The sequence below is a fragment of the Hypanus sabinus genome, chromosome 1, assembly GCF_030144855.1.
Source record: "Hypanus sabinus isolate sHypSab1 chromosome 1, sHypSab1.hap1, whole genome shotgun sequence".
NCBI classification, from domain to species: domain Eukaryota; kingdom Metazoa; phylum Chordata; class Chondrichthyes; order Myliobatiformes; family Dasyatidae; genus Hypanus; species Hypanus sabinus.
The window spans coordinates 19547757-19574264 of record NC_082706.1 but is presented as its reverse complement, the minus strand read 5'-3'; the positions used below and the strand labels follow the sequence as shown (position 1 = coordinate 19574264).

The 26508-nt window shown below is 43.0% G+C and overlaps 1 protein-coding gene and 1 long non-coding RNA gene across 6 annotated transcripts in view; one reads left to right on the top strand and one right to left on the bottom strand.

Moving 5' to 3' along the window:
• LOC132391741 (netrin receptor UNC5D-like) overlaps positions 1–26508 on the top strand; it is a 775452-nt gene that overhangs the window by 728630 nt on the left and 20314 nt on the right. For 3 of the 4 annotated variants that reach the window (XM_059965334.1, XM_059965310.1, XM_059965328.1), the window contains 3 exons: positions 3832–4059; positions 9096–9245; positions 22445–22612. In XM_059965334.1, coding sequence (XP_059821317.1) covers positions 3832–4059; positions 9096–9245; positions 22445–22612 — 546 coding nt within the window. The remainder of the gene's footprint in view (positions 1–3831; positions 4060–9095; positions 9246–22444; positions 22613–26508) is intronic. The other variant, XM_059965319.1, reaches the window with a different exon arrangement.
• Positions 1–26508, bottom strand: part of LOC132391759 (uncharacterized) — a 114127-nt gene that overhangs the window by 77038 nt on the left and 10581 nt on the right. The gene's annotated exons all lie outside the window — the stretch shown is intronic.

Sequence of the window (26508 nt, the reverse complement as noted above, 5' to 3'; positions counted from 1 at the left end):
AAGATCAATCGGAGACTAGAAGTCAATGCCCAGTGGCCAAAACCTGGAGAGTGGAATCTGGAAGCCTGTCCAGGAGTGAGCGTACCCACTGTGTGTGTGGGGGGGGGGGGGGGGTCGGTGGGAGGGGAGGAATGGGGCCTGATTTTGACATTGTTGTTTTGTTGCTTCTTGTGTTCTGGTGTGGTTCTGCCAAGCATTGTGGTGATGCTGTTTTGGTGACATTTGCGGGCCGTCCCCAGCACATCCGCAGATGTGTTGACTGTTAACCCAAATGACATGTTTCACTGTACGTTTAGAAGCACACATGATAAATAAACCTGAATCTGAAATCACCAGGCCAGAAGAGGGAAATGAGCAGACATCATTTTGGGCCAGGGCCCTTCATCAGGACTAGGAGTGGAGAAGGGTGAGCGGGATGCACCAAGTGCCAGCTTAGACTCAATAGGCTAAAGCACATTCTTCTTGTCATTGAAAAGTCTGGACAAATATGTAGAAATAAATCAGTCTGGGCTCATATCTTGCTGTTTCTGAAATTATCAAGGCTCCCATCTTCTTCTTGGGCAAAAAATACCTTCCAGACTGGTGACACCCAAATCCAATGAGTGACCAGCTTCCAGACAAGCTTTCATCCCTGTTTCCATCTAGAAGGTTCTTTGGCAAGCCAGGTGCTTCTGTTTATTCCAGGATCTACCTGAGTTGATTTAGCGTGGAAAGATGTGAACTCAGAACAGAAATAAATCACTCGACCACTCAACCCTCCTCCACCAACCAATAAGATCATAGTTGATACTGAAACCACCTTCCTCCCTGCTCCTTTTACCCCTCTGCTCAATTTTTCCTGAAGTATTCAAATATTCTGCATCCCTTGTCCTTTGCCCTAAGCCACATAACCCTCTGAAAGAAAATGGTCCACCTCGTGCCGGGTGGGGAAAAAGATCTAGATTCTCTTGGAAGAGGAAACATTTGTCCCTACAATGGCCCATCAAGGCCCCTTAAAATTTTACATGGGGCAATCAAAAGAGGGAGGGTAGAGCCTGAAGCTCTCACTCCTCTTGACTGTGTTATGCTTCTGGGGAGCCTCCTGAAAGAGTAAGTGTTTGAGTGAACTGTTTGGCATTGTGTCCCCGAAACACCACCCTGCCAGGCTAATGCTCCACCCTCGTTCTCCCTTCCCAAGGAATCCACAGGACAGCAGGATGTACTTACCAGCTGCTGCCCTTCCCTCCACCTACCCCACCCTCTTTCATCTCCCACTTTGGGGAAATCATACAAAGTTTAACATGGAACCTATCTTTGTTCCTCAACTGGACCGAGGCATCACAGTGATCTGGATTGTCGAGTCGACTTCTCACAGCTCCAGCGACTCGGATTCAACCCTGATCCCATGTAACCTATGAAACTTATACATAATTTACCTCTAACAAGTTTTTCTTATTGGTGTTGTATATCTGGTGCTATGTGCCCATGATACTGCTCCAAGGAAGTTTTTCATGGCACCTGTATGCATATGTGCATAAACTTGACGTTGACTTTGACCTCTGGGGAGATTGCATGGACTACATGTTTTCAAAGTTCAAATAGTAACACCTAGGAATTAAAAGCTGCTAACCTTCTCCACCTCTGATCCTCTAGTGAGGACTGGCTCGTGGGCCTTCAGTCTCACTCCCCCTAGGTCCGTTTCCTCCCACATCTGAAACATGAACTGAAAATGGATGATAGAGAAATGGAGGGCTGTGTAGCAGGGAAGAGTGAGTTTACTCTTAGAGTAGCTTAAGAGGTCAGCACAACATCCTGAGCGAAAGGACCTGCACAGTGTTGTAATGTTCTAGGATCTAACTTCATTCAGCTTCACGTACACCATCGCTGAACTGTCCCCACAACCGATGGACTCACTTTCAAGACTCTTCATCTCATGTCCTCAATATTTATTTCTTTATTTTTGTACTTGCAATGTGATGTCTTTCACACACTGGTTGGTGCAGTCTTTCATTGATTCCATTATGCTTATTGTATTTATTGAGTATGCCTGCAAGAAAATGGATCTCAGGGTGGTATGTAGTGACACAGGCTGGGCTGCTGTGACACGTGGCCAGGGCTCCTGGCGATGGTGGTGGAGGTGGATACAGAAGGTCTTTTAAGAGACTCCTGGATAGGTACATGGAGCTTAGAAAAACAGAGGGCTATAGGTAACCCAAGGTAATTTCTAAAATAAGTACATGTTCGGCACAGCATTGTGGACTGAAGGGCCTGTATTGTGCTGTAGGTTTTCTATGTTTCTATGACATATGTACTTTGGTGATAAAGTTACCCTTTGAACTTTTTAACTGCCCCAATGTATAGATAGATGGTAAAATCTGTGAGGACACAATTGGGTGAAATGCCAGTTTTATACTCTTTGAATAGAAAGTCCTATAAAAGATAGTGGATTCAGCCCAGTACACCACGGGTAAAGCCCTCCCAACCATTGGGCACATCTACATGAAATGCTGTCATAGGAAAGCAGCATCCACCATCAGAGATCCCCATCACCCAGGACATGCTCTCTTCTCACTGCTACCATCAGGTAAAAGGTACAAGAGCCTCAGGACTCGCACCACCAGCTTCAAAAACAGTTCCTACTCCTCAAACGTCAGGCTATTAGATAAAGGAGGATAATTACACTTACTTGTATCATCCCTGAAATGCTCATACAACCAATGATCTCACTTTAAGGACTCTTTATCTCATTATCTCATGTTCTCCTTATTTAATGCTATTTATTTATATTTGCATTTGCACAGTTTGTTGTCTTCTGCACTCTAGTTGATCGTTCATTGATCCTGTTATGGTTACTATTCTATAGACTTGCTGAGTATGCCTGCAGGAAAATGAACCTCAGGATTGTATATGGTGACATATCTGTACTTGGATAATAAAATTTACTTTGAACTTTGTTCAGTGTTGTTTTATTGGAAAGTAATGTTGTTGGGACAGAGAGCAAAGCACTGAACCAGTCAGCATCTCAGTGGGATTTTAGGTTAAACCCATGGCCAACACATTGGGTATTGTCATACCTACCATGAAAAGCTTGTCTTGCATACTGTTTACACAGATCGAATCATAAGAGAGAGCATTGAATTAAAATAAGGTTAAAACAATTACAATGTGGAATGAAATGGTAACGGCTACTGAAAAAGTGCATCATGGTAAACGAAGTGCAAGATCATAACAAGGTAACAGGGTAGATTTTGAGGCCAAGAGTCTATCTTATTGTACGAGAGATCATCCATTCTCAAACTTGATAACAGTGGGATCAACACCATCCTTGACCCTGGCAGTACATGCTTTCAGGGGTTTGTATCAGGGGAGAAGAGAGAACGTCCAGGGTGGGTGGGGTCTTTGATTACATTAACAGAGACAGTGAGAAGTATAGATGGAATCTGTAGAGGGGAAGCTGTGATGCGCTAAGCTGTGTGTAGTTTCTTGCAGTTACATGCAGAGCAGTTGCCATACCAAACCGTTATGCATCCAGACTGAATGCTCTCTATGGTAATTGACAAAAATTGGTAATATTTCTACCAATGAGCTTCTAGAGTGTCATTGAAGCTGCACTCTCCCAGGCGAGTGGAGAGTTTTCCATCATGCTCCCTGACTTAACCTTTGTAGATGGTGAACAGGCTTTGGGGAGTTAGGAGGTGAGTTACCCTCCACCGGATTCCCTGCCTTTGAATTGCTTTTGTGTACCTGACTGCTCCAGTTCAGCTGCTGAATTGTCGCCCGCAGGATATCAAGAGTGAGGGGATTATTGCTGAGATTCCTTTGTTACCAATCTTCCAATGATCTTTTTTGCAGGAAGTGATGTCACTTGAAGATGAGACCACATCCTGTTACTGCCTGCTGGACCCTCACTCCTGCCACATCCTACTGGAACAGCTTGGAACCTACGCCCTCGTGGGCGAGGCCCTCACCGGCTGCGCGGAGAAAAGGCTGAAGCTCGCCATATTTGGCCACTTGTCCTGCAGCTCCCTGGAATACAACTTCCGGGTGTACTGCATGGATGACATTCCAAGTGATCTACAGGTAAGGTTTTGAGCTGAGAGGCTGTTTCCTTTTCTACATGTGCCAGGAAGGTTTCCATTTTATATCATAATCCAATAGAATTTAGGGCAACAATGAAGGCCCGTCCATCTCTGTCTGTCCTTGGCCATCTTCTTTATTATGCCCCAGCTATGGTTCATGGTCCTCATTTCCACCTCTACGGGATAGCGCCAAGATGTCTTTCATCTCCCGCGTTTCAGTCCAGTGAAGTGCTGTCTTGATGATGGAGTTGGCCTCTCTCCTCATCGCATGTCCAATCCATCTCCAGCGTTTCCTCATGATGATTGTGGCCATGTCCTCTTGGTGACACTGAAGGAGTAGGGCGTGGTTGGAGATCTTCCTTCGCTAGAAAATACAGAGGATCTTCCACAGGTTCGTGGCACGGAAAGATGACGGCTTGGCAAGGTCGTTTCCATCTTGTATAGAGCTTTCATAATTCCTGTCCTTGCCATAAAAAGGTACTGAGAGGAGCTCTATACATTGAAGCTGCAGAATTAAAAGCCTCAGTAACCAGCAATCTACTGGAAGAACTCAGCATGTCATTCAGCATCTGAGGGTGCAAACAAGAAAAAAATCTACGGATGCTGGAAATCCAAGCAACACACACAAAATGTTGGAGGAACGCAGCAGCATACATGGAAAAGTGTAAACAGTCGACATTTCATCAGGACTCATTTCTGCCTCTATGGTACAGTACCAAAATGGCTTTGTGCTCCCCCATTTACTCTGCCCTTCAGGGGTCCAATGAAGCACTGTTTTGATGGTAGAGTTGACCTCTCTTCTCATCATATGACTCCTGATGAAGGTTCTCAGCCCAAAACATCAACTGGTTACTCCTTTCCATAGACGTTGCCTGGCCTGCTGGGTTCCTCCAGCATTTTGTCTGTGTTGCACAGAAAGGAATTGTTTCAGGTACCCTGCAGAGCTCCTTCGGCAGATTGTTTGCCATCCCAGATTCCAGCATCTGCAGTCTCTTGTGTCTCTGAATGTGTCAGCACACTGACAGTGGATCCAAGCCATTGGTTCTAACCCTTTGATCTTTACTCCCACGAGGTGCAGATGTCGCACAGCTCAACTGTCAAGGATTGCCAGATTATATGCAGGAACAAGCACTGTACAGGCAGCTTCATTGCTGAACTCACTCCCTCCTTCTTGTTAAGCAGTCCTCAGGAGACTGGAATAATGTTTATCATCATCACGTGTACCAAGGTACTGTGCAAAGCCCTTGCTTGCATGTCACCCGGACAGATTATTCCAGACATAAGCAAATATCGGAAAGAAGTATTTCAAACTTCCTCAATACTTTTCAAAGTAAACTTTAAGCCTAATCCTTTGACCGCTTTATTTGGTACTGTTGGAGGAAAGGATATTATTTTGGCGTCATCTGACTTGCATATTTTGGCTTTTATTTCTCTTATGGCCAGAAGGACACTCTTGCTTAAATGGAAAGATGTTCATGCACAATGCACAATGGTTACGTGATGTGATGTCACGTTTAAATTTAGAGGAGATTCAATGTTCGATCTCTGAATCTAGCCAAGACTTTCAAACATTGTGGGGACCTTTTCTGAATTATTTTCAAAACCTTTGATTTGCTATTGAAGCACAGATGATGACTAATAATATTTTTTTTCTTTTTTGCTTTACTAACTAGCTTTGGTCTTGGTAGTGGGTTTGATTTTTTTTATATATAATAAAGTTACTATATCTCAACATTACAAATTAATTAATCTGTATGAATATAGGGTAAGGATTCTTTATATGCATTTTAGTATAATGTATTGATATATTTTGTCTTGAACTCTGTATTCTTATGTATAAATTAATAAAAATATTGGAAAGATATTAGTACATCAAAATAGTAAAAAGGAAACTAGAATGCAGTGTCACAGTTAAAATCACAGAGCCATAGAAAAGCACAGCACAGAACCAGGCCCTTCGGCCCATCTAGTCCATGCCGAACCATTTAAACTGCCTGCTCCCATCAACCTGTACCGGGACCATGGCCCTCCGTACCTCTACCATTCATGCACTTATCCAAACTTCCTTGAAATTTGAAATCGAGCTCTCTTGCACCACTTGTGCTGGTAGCTCATTCCACATTCTCGCAGAGGAAGTGTATGTGATGTAGACAGATGAAGCCCTAGGACCCCGTCGAGGTAGACTGGGATGTTGAGAGTTCATCCTTTAGATATGAAAGTCTGTCTAAGAGTCAGGCAACAGCAGGACAGGTCAAGGGTGGCTTGCTTCTGTCACCGTCCTGTGGGTTCAAAGGTTCAAAGTTCATAGGTTCAATTTAATGTCAGAGAAATGTATACAATATACATCCTGAAATGCTTTTTCTTTGCAAAACGTCCATGAAAACAGAGAAGTGCCCCAAATAATGAACAAAAGTTAAAGGTGAGAAACACAAAGTCCCCCCCCCCAGCTCCCCCTTCCCACGCATAAGCAGCAGCAAGGCAACTATACCCCTCCCCCGGCAAAAAAAAGCACACCCGCTACCGAACACGAGCATGAGCTAGGCGATAGCAAAGTTACCCCATGATAAGATTATTGCAGTTACCCCAAAGACTATCGCAATTCATCCAGCATTCAGCAACCCACATCATGCACCCCTGAAACACATTGGATGCACGCAGCATCCAAGATCCAAGATGGCAGCGCGATGCAGCTTGCAGCGGCCACTCCGGAACTGATTATCTGTTATCTGTGGTGGGGTGCCGTGCGCAATCATAATCGATTGAAAACAGCCGTGGAAGCACGGAGAAACACTGGGAAATTCCAGGAAGACCTTCATTGCTGCTGCTGCTGTGAGGTCCGGGACTCTGCTGGGAAGAACAGGCCCCCAGTCCTCGGGGTCGCGTTGCTGATGGCCGTTGGCGGGGCCATCTTAATACACTTGGCAGAGGATGGTGCTCGGAGAAGCTCTGCCAAAGGGGATGGTCATCAGCTCAGAGGTTCGACGGACTCGGAGTCCTTTCGACGGACTCAGGTTGCATTCGGTATGTGCTGCGTCTGCGAGGCTGAGTCGGGTGGCGCCTTGGAAGCCCATAGCGGGGATATTTCCTTCTGCCGCCGGTGTGGGATAGCGAGTCTGTCAGGACCCTGGGGTCTTGTGGAAACTGTGGTAATTTCTTTTGAACTTACAGTCCTTTAACATCTTTGGACTATTTTTACTGTGCCCCTGATCTGTTTTTTATCAATTATGCTATTGTTTGCACTGTTGTAACTATATGGTTTTGTGCAGGTCTTGTAGCTTTAGTTTTTGGTCTTGTTTTGTCTGGTGGAATTGGAGCTCCTTTTTGGGGAACGCGCTAGACGGTAGCGCGATATTAATACGCAGCAGCCTCTCCGGACTCAGGATTGGGGATTGCCAAACGTTATGTGGATTTTCTGGTGTAGTCTGTTTTATCATATGCTTTTGTGATATCATTCTGGGGGAACGTTGTCTCATTTTTTAACTGCATTGCATTTGTGGTTTCTAAATGATAATAAACTGAATCTGAATCTGAGTAAATGAACCTTGAACTCTGTGCGGTGATATCACGTGAACAATTATTTTTTTAAATTGAGTGTGGGCATACTTGAATATCATTCATCACCTGTACATAATGAGGTGACTTCTGGACTGGAGGTAAACTGAATGGTTTCCCCTTGCACTGTAGATTAACTCAAGCAAGAAGTATGTAAAAGGAGAGGTGAAGTACCCCAGCGAGAAAGATTGAGAAGCAAGTTGGTGCGTTAATAACACCATTGATAGCTAGTTGGTGTGTGGAACCTTCGTCTGCATTGGGAGTGGGTCTGTGCTGAACCCAGTGACAAGAATCATGGCTTCAAGATCACCATGGAGCAATCTGAGAATGTTGAAAGGTTTTGGAATGCAGATATTTTAGAGGAATCCATCATAATCCTCGTTCATTAGTAAAATCCCAGGCTTATGTGGTCAGAACAGACGATGCACAGTTGTCTTTGATGCTCCTTTAGTTCTTCTTTGTAAGGAGTGAAGATAATACATGATGAGCCTCTTGAACAACATAACCTATCCTCTCTGAATGTTTTGCACTCATTCCAGAGTGATAATTTTGCTGTAGCTTTTAACTGATCCTGAAGAAACTCAACCCATAAATCCTCCCTGGGGTAAGGGTCGGGCCAATTTCATTCACTCTCCCGCAATGAACACTCCTCTCTCTGCGGCACTGAAGCTGTGAAACTGCTCTGACTGCTACGTGCATCATGGTGATTTGCCCTGCTCTATGATGTGCCGACAGTGAGGCTTTGGGACCTACCGAGACCTACTTCAGCCTGCTCCGCGGATTCAGGGTCTGTGGACTCAAATTGGTTCAGAATGCTGTTGCTTGCTTCAATTGATTGCATGACTTCTTCTCTTTCTCTTTCTCTTTCTCTTTCTCTTTCTCTTTCTCTGTCACTGAGTATTGATCTTTTTTTTTAAATTGAGTTCTTTCTTTGTGGCTGCCTGTAAGCAGACAAATAGCAAGGTTGTATAATTTATACATACTGTGCTTTGGTAATAAATGTACTTTGTATCCTTTGAAGAACAGCAAAGAGCATAATCTCAACCACCACCCCCACCGACGTTTCATAGAACCTACACACTAGTACAGGATTCCAATTTAATTCTGCCTTTGTAAAATACTTCAGGAATATTCCTTAAGTATATTGCTTAAGGAATATGATCAAGCCATTTACAAATCCAAGCCACTTTAATTTATAATGAACGGTCCTGAAAATATGCATCTTGCCAGGTTTATCCTATGGACAACCATGCGCAGAATTTTCTTTCTGTGAATATTCCTGAAAATACAACTAATGCAAATCCAAAAACAACGTTGTAGACACTGAAATGAAAACTGAAAATGTCAGAAATGTTCAGCAGGTCAGCCGGCATCTGTGGTGAGAGAAATGGCGGTGATGTTTCAGACTGAGAAGCTTGTGTCTGGAACAAAAAATGTTGTGGTCTGCGATTGCAAATGTTAACTCTTGCATTCGTTCTGTCCCAGGAGGTGATGACAGAAGAGAGGAACCAGGGAGGACATTTGTTGGATGAGCCCAGAACAATACATTTCAAAGCTAACTCATATGGCCTTCAAATCTCCCTACTCGACATACCCCAGTTCCTGTGGAGAGTAAAACCACTGACGCTGTTTCAGGTATTTGCTGCTTGCTTCAGCACACGTGCATGAACCTTCAAGATCACCGGTGGGTGGAGGCTTACTCATGAACACGAGCAAATGCACCCAGTTTTGACATTACATGTCATCAGATCTGTACAGTTGTACAGCACAGAAACAGGCAGTTCGGCCCACCACACCAATGCTGACCTTTCTGCCCTTCTACGGCACTGTGCAAAAGTCTTAGGCACGTGCCTAATGTTTTTGCAGAGTACTGTATGAATTTTATGTATTTCACTGTACTGCTGACGCAAAAACAAACATTCAGGATATATGTGAGTGGTGATAACCTGATTCTAGTTTGAGTCTTTATTGTGGACTGAGAATGGAGAGGGGATCATGGTTGGGAAACGGGGGAGGGAGTGGGAAGCACCAGAGAGACATCCTGTAATGATCAATAAACCAATTGTTTGGAATTAAATGATCTTGCCAGGTCTCTCAGGGCTGAGTGTGTCTGCACCCATGCCAACCCCTACCCCTGGCACTCCTTCCCTGCACACCTACTCCACACCCATCCCATAGTGCTCCACCTTCACCATTCTCAACATCCTTTGCTCCCACCATGTTTACAGACTCGCTCTCCGCTCCATGTTGACAAAAACAGTACTGTGCAAACGTCCTAGGATCCCTAGCTGTATATGTATGCCTAAGAGTTTTGTCCAGTCCCATTATCTTGCAAGTTGGGTGACCAGAGGAGTGAAGAGTAGGGGACGGAACCATTTTGCTGCTTGATACGCAATAATATTTAAATTTAAACATGTAATTTATTCATAAAATTTACCGTCTTTTGGCCAATGTCTTTACAAGATGGGTGACCTCATCCATTATCAATACTCTTCTGAGATAGCCTGCCTGGTATCAGTGGTCACATAACCAGGACTTGTGATGTGCATCTGCTGCTCATATGACCATCCACTTACTGTTCCCATGGCTTCACATGGGGTGGCTAAGCAGGTGCTACACCTTGCCCAAGGGTGACCTTCGGGTGAGCAGAGGGAGGAGAACCTTCCACCATCTTGGGTAGAGATGTATCTCCATCCCACCACCCCAGATGTTAGTTAGGCTAATTACTAGTTGAGTTAGTTTAGCACAACATCATAGGCCTGTGGTGAACTACATATACCTGTCTGGACACACCCCCTGCTGACTGCTCCTGTGGCTCCTCCCACAGACCCCGATATAAAGGCGATTGAGGCCTGAGCCCGGCCTCTCAGTCTCCAGGAAGTAGTATGGTGGTCATCTACTGCTTGTTCCTTCTTCCAGTCAATAAAAGCCGATATCTCGCCTTTACGTCTCAGAGTGAGTTATTGATGGTGCATCAAGGCCCAAGGACTGTTTCTGTTCTCGACTATTCTATGTTCTATAAGATTGCTGTTTCCACTTATTTGCGGAATTTGCATTAAAGTTTAAAGTTCAAAGTAAATTTATTATCAAAGTACATATATGTCACCATATACACCCCTAAGATTAATTTCCTTGAGGGGCATTTACCTTAAATCCAAGAAATGCAATACAATTAATTAAAAGGCCACACCCAACAGGATGGACAAAGTACCAAAGTGCATGAGACAACAAATTGTACAAATGCAAAGAGAAAGTAAAAAAGCAATAATAATAATGATGATTAATAAATAAACAATAGACATTGGGAACATGAACAAATGGTCAACATCACATCAATTTTCCCATGAGCAAACACACTAAGACATTTTATATGAATTCCAGGTCCTTTACATGCATTGACAGTGGAGCCTTAAGCCATAGCCTTACCCCACAGTTTTGACAGTGGTTGCACTAAATCTCTGTGCTTTCCTCCATACATAGTGTTGGACCAATCTGCACACTTAATCTCAGTGCCTTCCACCTCACAGTGCTGGACCAGTCTGTTCACTAAATTTTAGTGCCTTCCTCCAGAGAGTGCTGGACCTGACTGTACACTAAATTTCAGCAGCTCACTCTGCAGATGGCGCTAGACCTGTCTGTACACTAAATTTCAGTGCCTTCCTCCACACAATGCAGGACCAGTCTCTACGTTAAATCATCCTCCTTCATTCCAATGATAAAAGCCCTATCTTGCACAACCTTTCCTCATAAGATATGCTCTCCAATCCAGGCAGCATCCTGCAAAATCTCCTCTGTACCATCTCTAGAACTTCAGCATCATTCCTATAATGAGGTGACCAGAACTGAACAGAGTTTTATTTTGCTATAGCATTTATATTTCCCTGAAATGTTGGACAATGAGGAGAGATTTGATAGAGATATATGAAATTATGAGGGGTTGATAATGCAAGTGGGCTATTTCCATTGAGGTTGGGTAAAACTAGAACAAGATGTCATAAGTTATAGGTGAAAGGTGAGATACTTAAGGACCTAAAACCTCAAGATACAGGAGCAGAATTAGGCCATTTGGTCCTTCGAGTCTGCTCTGCCATTTCGTCATGGCTGAAGGTGGTAGAATGTGAAACAGCCTACCAGTGGAAGTAGTGGATGAGGGTTTGATTTCAACTTTAAACATTTGGATAAGTACATGGATGGGAGGGACATGGAGGGCTATGGTTCAGGTGTGGCTTGATTGGACTAAGCAGAATAATCATTCAGCACAGACTAGATGTGCAGAAGGGTTTGTTTCTGTGCTACACCTGACAAAGCAACATCGTGCTTCTTTTAGCCCTCCTGATTTCTCTCAAAATATTTTCTACTACTGGGCAATTTCCATGACTTTGGGATATGGGAAGAAACCAGTTTCCAGAGGAACTCTATGCAGTCAGCACAGACCACAGCTGAGGTCAGGATCTCATGGGAAATACATAAATACAGCAGGTTCGGGGACCTGAATTGTTTAACAGCTTCTCTCTCCACTGATTCTGCTTTACCTGCAGAGTTTGTCCGGCATTTTCTGCTTTTAACGCCAAAATAATGTCAGTTACTGTTGGTCGAGAGGACTCTGCTAAAACTCCCTTACTCCTTCCCAAATAGGATAGGGCAGGCTCACCATTCAGATCTTCCTAAGGATGTACACTGGCTGGCATCTCATTTGACGAACAGGACCTTCAACGGCTTAAGCACTTAAGTGCCAGTCAGTCTTAATTATGTGCTCAGGTCTTTCAAGTGCGACTTGAACTCAAGTTCAAGTTTATTGTCATTCAACTGTACACATGTACATAGATAAATAAACAATGTTCCTCAGGGACTAAGGTACGAAACACACAGTACATTGATCACATGCAGCACATAGGATAATACTAACACTATAATATTAATAGATTTTTTTTAAGTGTTCTGTCTGGCACAATGCATAAATGACATATCGTTAGATACACAACAGTAATACTGTGACTGTTAGAGGCTGCATTCAAAAATCTTTGCATCCAGTAGCAAGTGTACTATTCACAGAGCCAAGACAGATATTACTGTCTAATATTAGCCCACTTACATTTCTTTCTTTCAATATCAGGAAATATAACTGGATTGAAAATTGATTATTTTTGATGTCTATGCATGTTTTGTTTAATAATGTATTTTTATAAGATTATGGGAAGGACGTTATTTGAATATCCAGGGCACCATTTTTAAAAGCTACCACCAGTCATAATTATTAATTTATTTTGTAAGCATGTATGATTGTCAGGGATTTTTTTAATTATCACTGCTGTAACTGTGGCAACAGTAGCATCTTCAGCTTTCAAAGCCAAGGGGAGATTGTGTTATTAATGAACAATGAATTTCAGAGTGTATTTATTGATACACGTGATTCAGTCAGAAGTACACTGCTTGTAATATCTCACGTTCCAGATGGTCTGTTGTGGAGTTATTCCACAGACAGTTAAGATGAATTTTGAGAATGCGAAGATTAGGATGAAGCAACACACACAAAATGCTGGCGGCCAGGCAGCAGCTATGGACAAGAATACAGTCGAGGTTTTGGGCCGAAACGTCAGCAGTACTCTTTTCCACAGATGCTGCCTGACCTGCTGAGTACCTCCAGCATTTTATGTGTGTTGCTTGGATTTCGAGCATTGGCAGATTTTCTCTTGTTTGTGATTAAGACGAAGGTTTCAGATGCAGACCAACTGTAGCTGAGTTGATTGTAGAAGGGAATAGGACCATAAGATTATAATAAATAGGAGCAGAATTAGGCCATTGAGCCCATCAAGTTTGCTCTGCCATATCATCTTGGCTGATTTATTAGCCTTCTCAACACCATTCTCCTGCCTTCTACTCATAACTTTTGATGCCCTTGCTAATCAAGAACCTATCAACCTCCGTTTTAAATAAACCCAGTGAATTGGTATGTGGCAAAGAATTCCACAGATTTACCATCCTCTGGCTAAATAAATTACTCCTCATCCCTGTTCTAAAGGGATGTCCTTCTATTCTAAGGCTGTGCCCTCTGGTCCCAGACAACCCACTAAAGAAAGCATCCTCTCCATGCCCACTTTATCTAGGTCTTACAATATTCGATAAGTTTCATTGAGATCCCCCTTCATTTTTCTAATATCTAATGAGGACCAGACCAGAGCCATCAAACACCCCTTATACATTAACACTTTAATTCCTGGGATAATTCTCGAGAACTCTCTGGACTCTCTCCAATGCCAAGCACATCTTTTCTTAGTCAAGTGGCATGCAACAGCTCGCAATACTCTACGTGCCGTCTGACCAATAGCCATCGTTTTTCTTAAATTCTGGTCCCCTTGATGTGAATACTAACATTGTGTTTGCCTTCCTTACCACTAATTTAACCTGCAAGTTACCCATTAAGGAATCTTGCATGAATACTCTCAAGTCCCTAAGCACCTCAGATTTCTGAATCTGCTCCCCATTTAGAACACAGTCTATGCTTTTATTTCTTCTGCCAAAGTATGTGACCATACACTCCCCTACACTATTTAATCTGCCGCTTCTTTGCTCATTCTCGAATTGGTCTAAGACCTTCTGCAGACTCTCTGTTCCTCAACACTACCTGCCACTCCATTGTATCATCCTCAAACTTGGAGTGCTGTTTGTCCTTGGAGGCACCTCAAGGTAACAACAATGCACTCACTCTTTGATGAGACAGCAAGAATTGCCAATTAGTGGGCCACTATTTCTGACATCTTTATCAATAACAAAGGGCCCTGTTGAAGGGCCTCAGCCTCAGGTATGGACATTTCCCTCCATGGATGCTCCTTGTGTCACAACCAGGGGTCGTTTAAAAAGAAAGGTTTTATTTTCAGTTAGTATGTGGTGTGTATTTTCTCTGATCTGCTGTGTTCCTGGATTATTTACCTTCTATATCTGTTTGTCTTTGGGCTAGTGCGAGGTTTGCGCTTTGTGTTGCAGGTGTCTCATTTGTTGTCCTGGGGTTTGCTAATCTTTCTGTATTTAACACTTCTATTAAATTTGGGATCATTTAATTAGCACGGTACTTGTAGTTGTTGGCCTTGGGAATTTTTTCTTTGTCTATGTTGTCTGATTAGTCCTGACTTCCTACATGCCCCAGGGCATATTTCAGGGGGGCATGCCAACCTCTCTTTGCTCTGTTGTTGTGGTTCCTTGTCTGCTGGAACTCAGACCGAGTTCTTCTGTGTATCATGGGTGATTTCAGTTCAACGAGATTCTATATAGTTCGCTTGAGCTCTTGTTAGCTTTTCGGGTTAATTTCTGTAATGATTCTTCAGCTTAGTTTCAATTAACAAAGTGACTCCTGCACTCGAGTTCGACCTGCTAAGATCCTGATCCCTAGTTCACACCCTGGATTGTCAGTCCACAGCCCACAGTACGAGTTCCCACCTCTGAACCACTTATGACACTGACTATTTTAATGTGCTATAAATTAAACAAACTGAGCCTTTATTAATAGAGTGATACACCACAGAAGCATGCCCAACAAGTCTGCACCCATCTACAGTAAATCCTACACTGGTTTTATTTCATGCTCCCCACATTCCCATTAACTGCCCCAGTAGATTTTAACTCTCAGCCAATCAACATGATTGTGGCAGGAAAGCAGAGGGTCTGGAGGCAACCCGCCGTAAGAGTGGCCAAATTCCACACAGATATCAGAATTGAACCGGGGCTTCTGGAGCTGTGAGTCAGTGACTTTGCCAGCCGCGCCGTGGAGCCACGAAGTGACCTTGCTTTTGAAACTCAAGCAGACATTGGAGGGTGAATTGTAGCCTCTTGTTGATGCTCACTGTAGCTGAACAACTTTAGTGAGCCTTGGAAAGAGAATGCAAGTAGCAAAGGCTGAGTGGAGAGCTACAGAGAGCAGCGCAGTGGCATAGAGATGTGACCCTCAGGCTAAGCCAGCACGTGTTCGTCTAGGGGAAAGCAACTCCTGGCCCTGCCAAACTGAGAAATCTTGTTTGCGTGGACGCTGCATGACGTGTTGCCCGGTTACACATCGCGCAACATCCACATTAATGAGAATTCTCAGTTTGGCAGAGCCAGGAGTTGTTACAAATCCACACCACAAAATATCAGACAGTACATCATATGCAATTAAATGATGGAACTTTATAAATATTAATCTGGATAGAGGGTTAGTAAAGAAAATAAAAAGTAAAAGGGCCCATTTTAGGGGAAAAAAAGTCTATTACGCATCGTTGGAGCTCTATTCATCAACCATCCACCTCCTCCAAGTGTAGCCAGCCCTCAGACGCTCGCTCCTCAGTCCACTCCATCCAGTCTTCTGACTCTTTCCATTGCTCCCCAACAAAAGACCGCGAAAATCTCTCTTCCAGACTCACAAGAAAGAACAACATTTCTCCCATTGGATAACATACATTCCAAAGCCCATTTATCTCTAGTCATAACCCAAGCATTGCTGCTACAGGGAAACCATTACATTAGCAGTGGAACATTACATAGTAGCCATTACATTAGCCTTAGCAGTGAAACCTTACAGCGTGTTACATGGATAATACAAGGAAGAATTATGTTTCATCTGGAAAGAGGCTGGTGTTTGGAATGCGTTAGCTGAGTGTTAGTGAACGTAGAACAGTACCGCACAGTATAGACCCTTCAGCCCACAATGTTGTGCCAACCTTTTAACCAACTCTCAAGATCAATCTGACCTTTCCTCACAAATAGCCCTCCATTTTCTATTCATCCACCTGCCTATCCAGGAGTCCCTGAAATGTTCCTGAAGCATCTGCCTCTACCACCACCCCATCAGCTCATGGAGCATTTTGAAATACTGAAGGGCTCAAGCCAAGTAAACAATAGAAAGTAACTGATATTGGTATTGGTTGATCATTGTCCCATGTACCAAGATACGGTGAAAAGCTCATCTTGCATTCTGTTCATGCAGATCAACCCATTACATATCATATTGAGGTAGACCAAGCCAAAGGAGTAACAGAATGCAGAATAAAATGTACTGAGTACAGAATCTTAGACGTGCAGAGCAGTTGATGTGTGGTATGTACGTGCCAAATTGAGGCAGCTTGGCGCAGGCATGAGAGCAGGATATGTTTGGCCATTGCTTGAGCAGACTTGGAGCGGCAGAATCGCGGCGAGGCAAGGTGGATCGCCGGCCAGAGAGCGAGCAAACCCTCAAGGTTTGGTAGATATAAGTGCCGGGCTGAACTGGAAAGATTGGATATAGATTGAATCGAGGAGGCGGGGCCAGGGTCCAAAAGCAAGGAATGACCCTAAGTTTGGATGATTTATGTGCTGGGCCAAACTAAAAAGGTCAGGGTGTCAGGGCCGGAGGAGAGGGTCAAGGTGTCAGAGCTGGTGTTCAGTTCTCTGCTCCACAAAGTTTACTCGTCTCTGCACTGAATTGAGGCTGCGGCCTGCAGCCAACGGGATCCTGAATCGGCTGCTGGCTCCATGACTGTGGACTCTTTTGTGAACTTCATTTCTGAATGCTGTTTGCTTACTTGTCTTGTTTGCACAACTTTATTTGCACATTGTTTGGTGATATTTTTTAACTGGGTTCTATTGGGATTCTTTGTTTTGTGGCTGCCTGCAATGAGCTGAATCTCAAGGTTGTACATAGTTTACATATTCTGATAATAAATGATCTTCAAACTTTGAAAATGCAGTGCAGGTAAGCATTAAGAACATAAGATATAGGAGCAGAATTAGGCCATTGGCCTATCGAGTTATGCTCTATTATTTCATCATGGCTAATCCAATTTTCCCTTTCAGCCTGTCTCCTGCCTTCTCCCCATATCCCTTCATGCCCCGACTAATCAAGAATCTATCAACCTCTGCCTCAAATATACCCGATGATTTGGCCTCCGCAGCCGCTTGTGGCAACGAGTTCCACAGATTCATCACTCACTGGCTCAAGAAATTCCTCCTCATCTCCATGCTAAAATGATGCCCCTCTATCCTGAGGCTGTGTCTTCCAGTCTTAAACTCCTCCGCCATAGGAAACATCCTCCCCACATCCACTTTCTTGAGGCCTTTCAATATTCAATAAATTTTAATGAGATCACCCCTCATTCTTCTGAATTCCAGTGAGTACAGGCCCAGAGCCATCAAACGCTCTTCATATGACAGGCCTTTCAATCCCAGGATGATTTTCATGAACCTCCCTTGAACCATCTCCATTTTTAGCACATCTTTTCTAAGATAAGGGGCCCAAAAGTGAGGAACAAGATGATAATGAGGCAGATTGTGAGCTTAAGAGTCTGCCTGACATTCAATAGTCACAAGTACAATACAACTATTTAATGGCCCACCATTAGTCAACCATTAAAGGTCATAGTTCATGGTGAACCAGAGGCAAAAGGAGGTGAAGCATTGTGAAGATTGGTAGCATGAAACTGTTGCACCCAGTGGTGGCAATGGATTCCGTTGTTTTCCAAAGTTAGAAATGTATCTCAGAGTCAGAGGGCAAGGTATTGCTGCTATGGTATAGCTCTTAGAACATTCTGAACATTGTAGGCAACATATTAAGCAAAGGATTTGATGATCCCATGGGGAGCAAAGGGCAAGAATTCCCAGCGATAGGCCAAATTGCCTTGTGCGCAGTAATACCTCCATAATTCAGCGTACGTGCAGTATTTAAAATCTACCCCGAGCCAAGTGTGAGTCAACAAGACAAGCTTTCACCTTCTCTCTCCCATTTGAAAGGTTCTGTCTGAACTAACGTTTGAGTTGTTGTTGTTTACTTTAATCATCTGTTATGATGATTAAATCATCTTTTAAATCATTTCTGATCTTTTGCCCGTCATGGTTTCAGATTTATGTCAAAGCCCCCACATCGAGGACGTCTTCAGAGAGCGAAACCTCAAAAAGGCAGCATCCATCATTAAGGAACCACACCACCCAGGACGTGCCCTCTTCTCATTGCTGCCATCAGAGAGATGGTACAGGTGCCTGAAGGCACACACTCAACAATTCAGGAACAGCTTTTTCTCCTCTGCCATCAGATTTCTGAATAGACATTGAACCCGTGAACACTACCACACTACTTATTTTATCTCCTTTTGCACTACTTATTTAATTTAACACACACAATTATACTGTATAATAATAAAAGCTGTAAATTATACTACCATAATTTACAGTTTTATTACGTATTGCAATATACTACTGCTGCAAAATCAACAAATTTCATGACATATGCCAATAATATTAAACTTGATTCTGATTCTGAATGGGCTCCCTCAGAAAAGTGTTTACTAGAGAGCAAATAAGCTCTTCTCAGACTTCCAGCCAGGTATCCTAGATAATAGAAATCGAATCCACGAGTGAGATTATGGGACATAACACCTTCAGTGCATTTAGTCTATATTTAACTGAAAACAACCAAGTAGGTGTGAGCTGATTGTCTGGGGAAAAAACATGACTTTGAGAGGGATAATAAATCAGCCAAAATTAGCAGTGCAGACTCGACGGGCTGAATGGCCTAATTCTGCTCTTGTGTCGTGTAGTTAAGATGGTAGAAACATTCAATATTAGGCTACAGAAGAGAGGAGAGAGAAAAAGTTCAAGCGTGTGGGGGAACGGAGTGCAGCTCTCCTCGAAAGCGGTGTTGATTTGGCTGGCTGATGCCCTCCGTGATTTTGGGTTGTGGGCTGGTGCCATCATAAACAATTACAGTGCTAACAAGTTTACCCATTGCAGGTTAATTGAACATAAATATTTGATTTGTATTAAAAGGAATTGATTTAGTATGCGTGGATAATTTGCCACAGAGCTTCTCCAGCACAAATAATTTATTAATAGTCAAATTACCCAGAGAGCTTTTTCAAATTTCCAGAGTAATTGGAAACTTGGAGAGCTGCTTTAAAGCATATTTAATTCATTCATTTTTTGAAGACAAGGTTGTATTGAGGAGGAAAAGCTGGATGGACACATCATTGTGAAATTTATGCAATTTTGTTTTTTTATTTCTTTATTTCTCAAGATGTGGGCACTATTGGTAAAGTCAGCATTTATAGCCCATCCCTAACAGAGGCAAAAGATACCAGTGCTGGGGAAATGTATTGAATAACAAGGGAAGGTGGTTAAAAATAGCTGTTATACGACACTTCTTTGAGGAATGTGTTTGTCCGTTACTAAGCCATTTAGCAGCCTATGCCCAAATTCTGCCCCATTCTTGCTGCTTCATGTTGTGCCATGAAACATATAATCAATTCCAGCACAATGACGTGAATGTTTACTTATCTCTGTCTCACAATAAACCTCCGCTGGACTTTAGAGGGCATTTTGGGGAGCCAGTCTTGTAAAGCAGTTGGAAATTGGCAGGTAGCAAAGTTCAAAGTAAGCTTATTATCACATTGGCATATGTCGTTGTGGGCATCGCTGACCCGTGGTTGGAAGTAGCTCACAGCCGAGAGCTTAGCATGGTATTGGAATGCTAGGCAGGTGGGCAGAGGATGTGGGGTGGCTTAATTGGCAGAAAAATAAATCAAATCCTTAGAAGAACTGACATAGGATCAGGAGATGTCGAATCCTCGTGGATAGAGTTAAGAAACTGCAAAGGTAAAAAGACCTTGATGGGAGTTGTACACAGGCCTCTGAACAGTGGCCTGGATGTGGGCTACAAATTGAAATGGGAGACAGAAAAGGCATATAAAAAGGGCAGTGTAATGATGATCACGGGGGATGTAAGTATGCGGGTGGATTGCAAAAATTAGACTGGTGCTGGATCCCATGATAAGCAATTTGTAAAATGATTATGAGTTGGCTTTCTAGAGCAGCCTAGGGTTAAGTCCACTTGGAAAAGGCATTTCCGGTGAACAGTACCAATCCAGAATTGATTAGGGAGCTCAAGGTAAAGGACCCCAGTAATCATATTACGTTAGAATTCACTCTGTGTTTGGAGAGGGAGAAGCTACATTTGGATGCACAGTATCAGTATCGTGGTTGAGTAAAGGTAACTCCAGAGGCATGATTGAAGGAGAATGGCCAAAGTTGATTAGAAAGGGACAACCAGCAGAAATGGCTGGAATTTCTGTGAGTAATTTAGAAGATGCAGGTCTAGAGATAGATAAGTCACCTGGACCAGATGAACTACACGCCAGGGTTCTGAAAAAGGTAGCTAAAGAGATTGTGGAGACATTAGTAATGTTCTTTCTAAAAATAAATCTCTAGATTCGGGAATAGTTCTTGATGACTGGAAGAGGAGGAAATTCTGTGGCCAGTGGGGTGGTGAATCTGTGGAATTCCGTGCCGCAGGTGGCTGTGGAAGCCATGTCATTGGTTATATTTAAAGCAGATATTGATAGGTTCTTGATTAGTAAGTTACAGGGAGAAGGAGGGTGAAAGGGATAACAAATCAGACACGATGGAATGACAGAGGAAACTCAAAGGTCCTAATTCTGTTCCTATTCCTTTGGATCCTATTTCACAAGGAGATAATTGACTAGTTTGTTTGTTATACCTGCTATTCATAAACTGTTTAACAGCTTGAGAGTCATTTGTTAGCTGTATGTAAGAGTCATTAAGCTATACAGCATGGAATAAGGCCTTTCAACCAACAACTTACAAAGCTGTATCCCTAAAACAAAGAGTGGTTTCCAGAGACAAATACACGATTCACTAAGTAATCTGTTTTACTTTTTGATTTTATTGTTTGTTATCAGGCAGAAGATTATAGATAAAAAATGAAAGTATGTTCCACTAGACTCACGACATCTTCTAGCCTGCTGTTATAACTATTGAATAGAAACCTAATATGATGAGATGGACTGTTGCCTGCCAGCATTGCACTTTCTCTACTTTAGCACGCTTCTGCATTCTGTTATTGTTTTCTGTTGTGATGAAGTGATCTGAATGGATGGCATGCAAGACACATTTTTTCACTATATGTGACAATAATAAACCAATTTACCAATTTAAAGAAGCATAAAAAGATCACAGCATTGCTTTAACAAAGAAAGGATATACAAACTTAAGACTGCAGCCAAGTGGCGATCCCAGTATTTGTTGGCTGTTTCCAGACAGACCTGTAAATTGAGGTAGTGAGGGAAAAAGGTTATGGAAGAAATTTCAAAGCTCAGAGCCCAGGTGTCTAATGGTGGAGCAACCAAGTTCGAGGATGGTTAGCTCAGAGAATTATGCTCAACTTAGGCAACCCCTGAAGTCAAGAATGACTTCAAAAGTTTATAAAATAGCACTCAAATTTTTCAAGCAACTCAGAGCATAAACACTCGATGTTTTGGACCAAGACTTTTCACCAGGAAGGTGAAAAGGGTGTCCTGCATTCTCCTACATTCCAAGGAATAAATACCTAGCCTGGTCAGCCTCTCCCTATAAGGCCTTTTAGTCCTTATCCCATTCTTGGTTGGTGCAACTGTAACGAAACCCAATTTCCCTCGGGATCAATAAAATATGTCTGTCTGTCTGTCTGTAATGTCCTTGTAAGTCTTTTCTGCACTCCTTCCAGTTTCGTCACACCTTTCCTATTAAAAGACTATAAGACAATAGGATATAGAGGAGAATTAGCCATTTGGCCCATCAAGACTGCTCCGCCATTCCATCATGGCTGATCCAATCCTCCTCACAGCCCCAATCTCCCGTCTTCTCCCTGCATCCCTTCAAGCCCGGAACAATCAAGAATCTATCAACCTCTGCCTTAAATAAACATAAAGACTTAGCCTCCACAGCTACCTGTGGCAAAGAATTCTGCAGGTTCACTACTCTCTGACCAAAACTGTACACATCACTTCGTGTTTTGATCATTGCATAGACTCTAATGGGAGGCTGATTCTCTATTCTCTCCTCAGCAGGAAATTGCCTTTTCCCAAATATGGAGCAGGAAGCAGAAGCCTCTGCCATGTGCCTTCAGAGTGGAAAGATTCAACTCAGCAACAACTCAGCTTTCCTGTAGGATCTGTGTCCGACAGCTCAAAGGCGACGAGCAGACCTTTCACATCAATACCTCCATCCTTGAGGTAAGCTTCACAAGCATTCCCTTGTGCAGGTTCATGGTCTTCTGACGTAGCACATCTACTTCAAGGTTCAATGTGTTGTACATTCAGGGATACTCTTCAGCACGCCACTGTTAGAACACATGGATGTTCGGGTTACTGTCACCTTCCTGTCAGCTCAAAGTTCAGAGTAAATTAAATTTGAACTTTACTTGAGTTACTGTCAGCATCAACCAGTCTGGCCATTCTCCTCTGACCTTTCTCATTAACAAGGTGTTTTTGCCCACAGAGCAGCTGCTGTCTGGATTTTTTTATTTCTCGCACCATTTTCTGTAAACTCTAGAGACTGTTGTGCATGGATATCCCAGGGGATCAGCAGTTTCTGAGATACTCAAACCACCCCATCTGGCACCAACTATCATTCCACGGTCAGATTCACTTAGATCAGATTTCTCCCCCATTCGGTTGTTTGGTCTGAACAACAACTGAACCTCTTGACCTTGCCTGCATGCTTTTATGCATTGAGTTGCTGCCACATGATTGGCCGATTAGGTATTTGTATTAGCGAACAAATGTGCAGGTGTAGATTTTGTGTTAGCAAAGAGAAGGTATTCTTAGTGTAATGTTCTGTAGTACCACCTGTAAGATTGGGCTTTGATTCCTTCCACTGTATGTAAAGAGTTTGTACATTATTATGTGGAGTTCTGATCACCGAATTATAGTAAAGATGTCAACAAAATAGAGAGAGTACAGAGAAGATTTACTAGAATGTTACCTGGGTTTCAGCACCCAAGTTACAGAGAAAGGTTGAAAAACTTAGGTCTTTATTCTTTGGAGCGTAGAAGGTTGAGGGGGGGGGACTTGATAGAGGTATTTAATATTATGAGGGAGATAGACTTGACGTGGATAGGTTTTTCCATTGAGAGTAGGGGAGATTCGAACAAGAGGACATGAGTTGAGACTTAGGGGGCAAAAGTTTAAGGGTAACACGAGGGGGAATTTCTGTACTCAGAGAGTGGTAGCTGTGTGGAGTGAGCTTCCAGTAGAAGTGGTAGAGGCAGGGTCAATATTGTCATTTGAAGTAAAATTGGATAGGTATTTGGTCAGGAAAGGAATGGAGTGTTATGGACTGACTGCAGGTCGGTGGGACTAGCTGAGAGTAAGCATTCGGCACGGATTAGAAGGGTCGAGATGGCCTGTTTCCGTGCTGTAATTGTTATATGGTTATATTCTCCCCATGAGTGAATGCCCTAATTCTGCTCCTATGTCTTATGACCCTGTGTGCTTCCTCTGGGTACTTCAGTTTCCTCCCAACACTCCAGGGGTGGATGGTTAGGGTAAATGAGTTGTGAGCGTGTTACATTGGTGCCAGAAGTGTGGTGACACTTGCGGGCTGCCCGGTACAATCCTCGCTGATTTGATTTGATTTGATGCAAGCAATACATTTCACCATGCAGATGCAACAAATAAAGCTCGTCTTCATCTTTATTTGGCCAACCAAGCACTGACCATTTCTTTTGAAAAGGGTTCCAGTTAGTCCCATTCTGTTGTCTGTGACACTTCTACTTGGGAGTGTCTCCTCGCGATATAAATTGCTTTCATAGCTCGATCAAGCCAAGTGCTCCAAATTAAAAGGCAAGTTTAAGAAATGCAGAGTTATAAAGTGCAGAGGAAACTCAGCAAGTCAGGCCACATTTTAGGACGAGAGAAACAGAGTAAATGTTCCCGGTCAGTGACCTTCCATCTGAACCACATGCTACAAATCCGAATCATAGTCTGTAAAGTTGTTTCTCTCTGTGCTGTTTCAGAATCAGAATCAGGTCTATTGTCACTGATAATGTCATGAAATTTGTGGTTTTGTGACAGAGGTATAATGCAAAACATTAATAAACATTAGCATAGGTTACAATAAATAAATGCCTATAGATAGAGGGATAGGTAGATGATATTTGGAGGGACTCCATTGGTCAGGGTTAACTATATATATCGCATCCTAGCTGTCTATGTGGTATGCAAGCCAAGGTAGTATGATATGGACCAGGCTCCCCCCTCCACACAGCGGGTGAGTCCACAGGAACGGCAGAGACCGACACAGTTTGGCACCAGCAGTGTCACAGTAGATGCCAGTCAGCATTGAGCTCAATGTAGGATTGCCGTAGGGACTCCAGCTCCGGATTTCTCCTCGGGGTTTACTCCCAAAATCTTCTCCAAGAGTGGGTATAACTGCAAGGCCGTGGAGGTCCCAGATCAGAGTTTTCCTTCTCCTAGATGAGCTGCCAGCCATGGCCGATGAGCCCCATCTACCCAAACAGGTTGTACTAAAAGAGAGCTAAGTATTGAGGTAGGACTGTTCAGAAATCTGATGGCAGAGGGTAAGATACTGCTCCTAAAACTTAAGTGCAAAATGCTGAAAATCTTGAAAAACACACACAATTCGCTACAGGCCTGAGGTCAATTGTTTATACCCCTCCATAGATGCTGCCCAACCTGCTAGAGTTCCTCAATCACTTTGTGCACTTTCCTAGAAAATAGACTGTGTATCTTCAGGCTTCCGAACCTCCTCCATGATAAGATTAATGAGAAGAGGTCATGTCATAGATGGTGAGGGTCCCCAGCCTTCTTGAGGTGCTTACTGTCTTTGGAAAATGGCCTCGAAGGGGTGGAGGCTTGTGCCCGCGATGGAACTGGTTGAGCCTGCAATCCTCGGCAACTTCTGGTCCTTCTGGAATCATTGATTTGCAGCTGGTCTCAAAAAAAAGGGCTCAACTTTAATCATAAACACAAGTCTGCAGATGCTAGAAATCCAGAGTAACACACACAAAACACCAGAGGAACTCAGCTTCCAGAGAGTGAAATAAAGAGTCAATGTTTCGGGCCAAATCTCTTCACCGAGATTGGTGAAGGGTCTCTGCCCAAAATATCGTCTCTTTATTTATCTCCATTGATGCTGCCTGACCTGCTGAGTTCCTGCAACATATTGTATATGCTGCTCAACTTTGGGTGGTGGGATGGAGATACATCTCTGCCATAGGAGGTGTAAGGTGCTTCTTCCCTCTACTAGCCAGCAGGTCACCCTTAGATCCCCCACCCCTGGTATGACCAGCTGGTGCATATCACAAGTTCTGGTTTTGTGACCATTGATGCCAGGCAGACAATCTCTGAAGAGTATTGATAATGGCTGGGGTCACTGCCCAGCAGAAGGCAATGGCAAACCACATCTGTAGAAAAACTTGCCAAGAACAGTCATGGTCACAGAAAGACCATGATCACTCACATTATACGACATAGCACATAACAAATTAACTTAAATTTAATCACTCTATAACATTCTTCATAATTTTAAGCAAACCTGTAAGAGAGAAAAAGGTAACTCACCACTTTATGTTTGCACTGTTCCCTGTGGTGTTAGGATTTTGGCTTGAAATGTTAAATCGCTGATTTATCACCTTTACTCATTATGTGAATGTCTGCAAGGGGCCTTTTAGTGCATAAAACACCGAACTCGGAAGGCATTTCAAATCCAATCAATAACCATTTTTAAATTACCCTGGTGGTTCTAGCCTTTGAAAAAAGGATATGAATTTCTGCGGTCATATTAATGTCCCTCTCAAGCAGTCACTGACCCACAGTGAATTAAATGCATCTAAAATATAGTTATTGTTGTGGTGTGTAAAGTTTGACAGCTAATTTAGAGGGTCTCACAACATGATGACAGATCTATTTGTTGGTAAAGTTGATTGGGGTGTAAGGATTGTCCAAGGTACACCAATCCTAATCAAAACAACAGCATGGAATCTTTTACATGGATTTTGAAGAGAAAGCAGTATTTCGTTCTTGAGGTCCCAACTAAAGGGAAGTACTGCTGACAAAGCAGCGTTCCCTCAGCCTTCATGTTGCTGTTGAAGTTGCTGGGAAAGGGT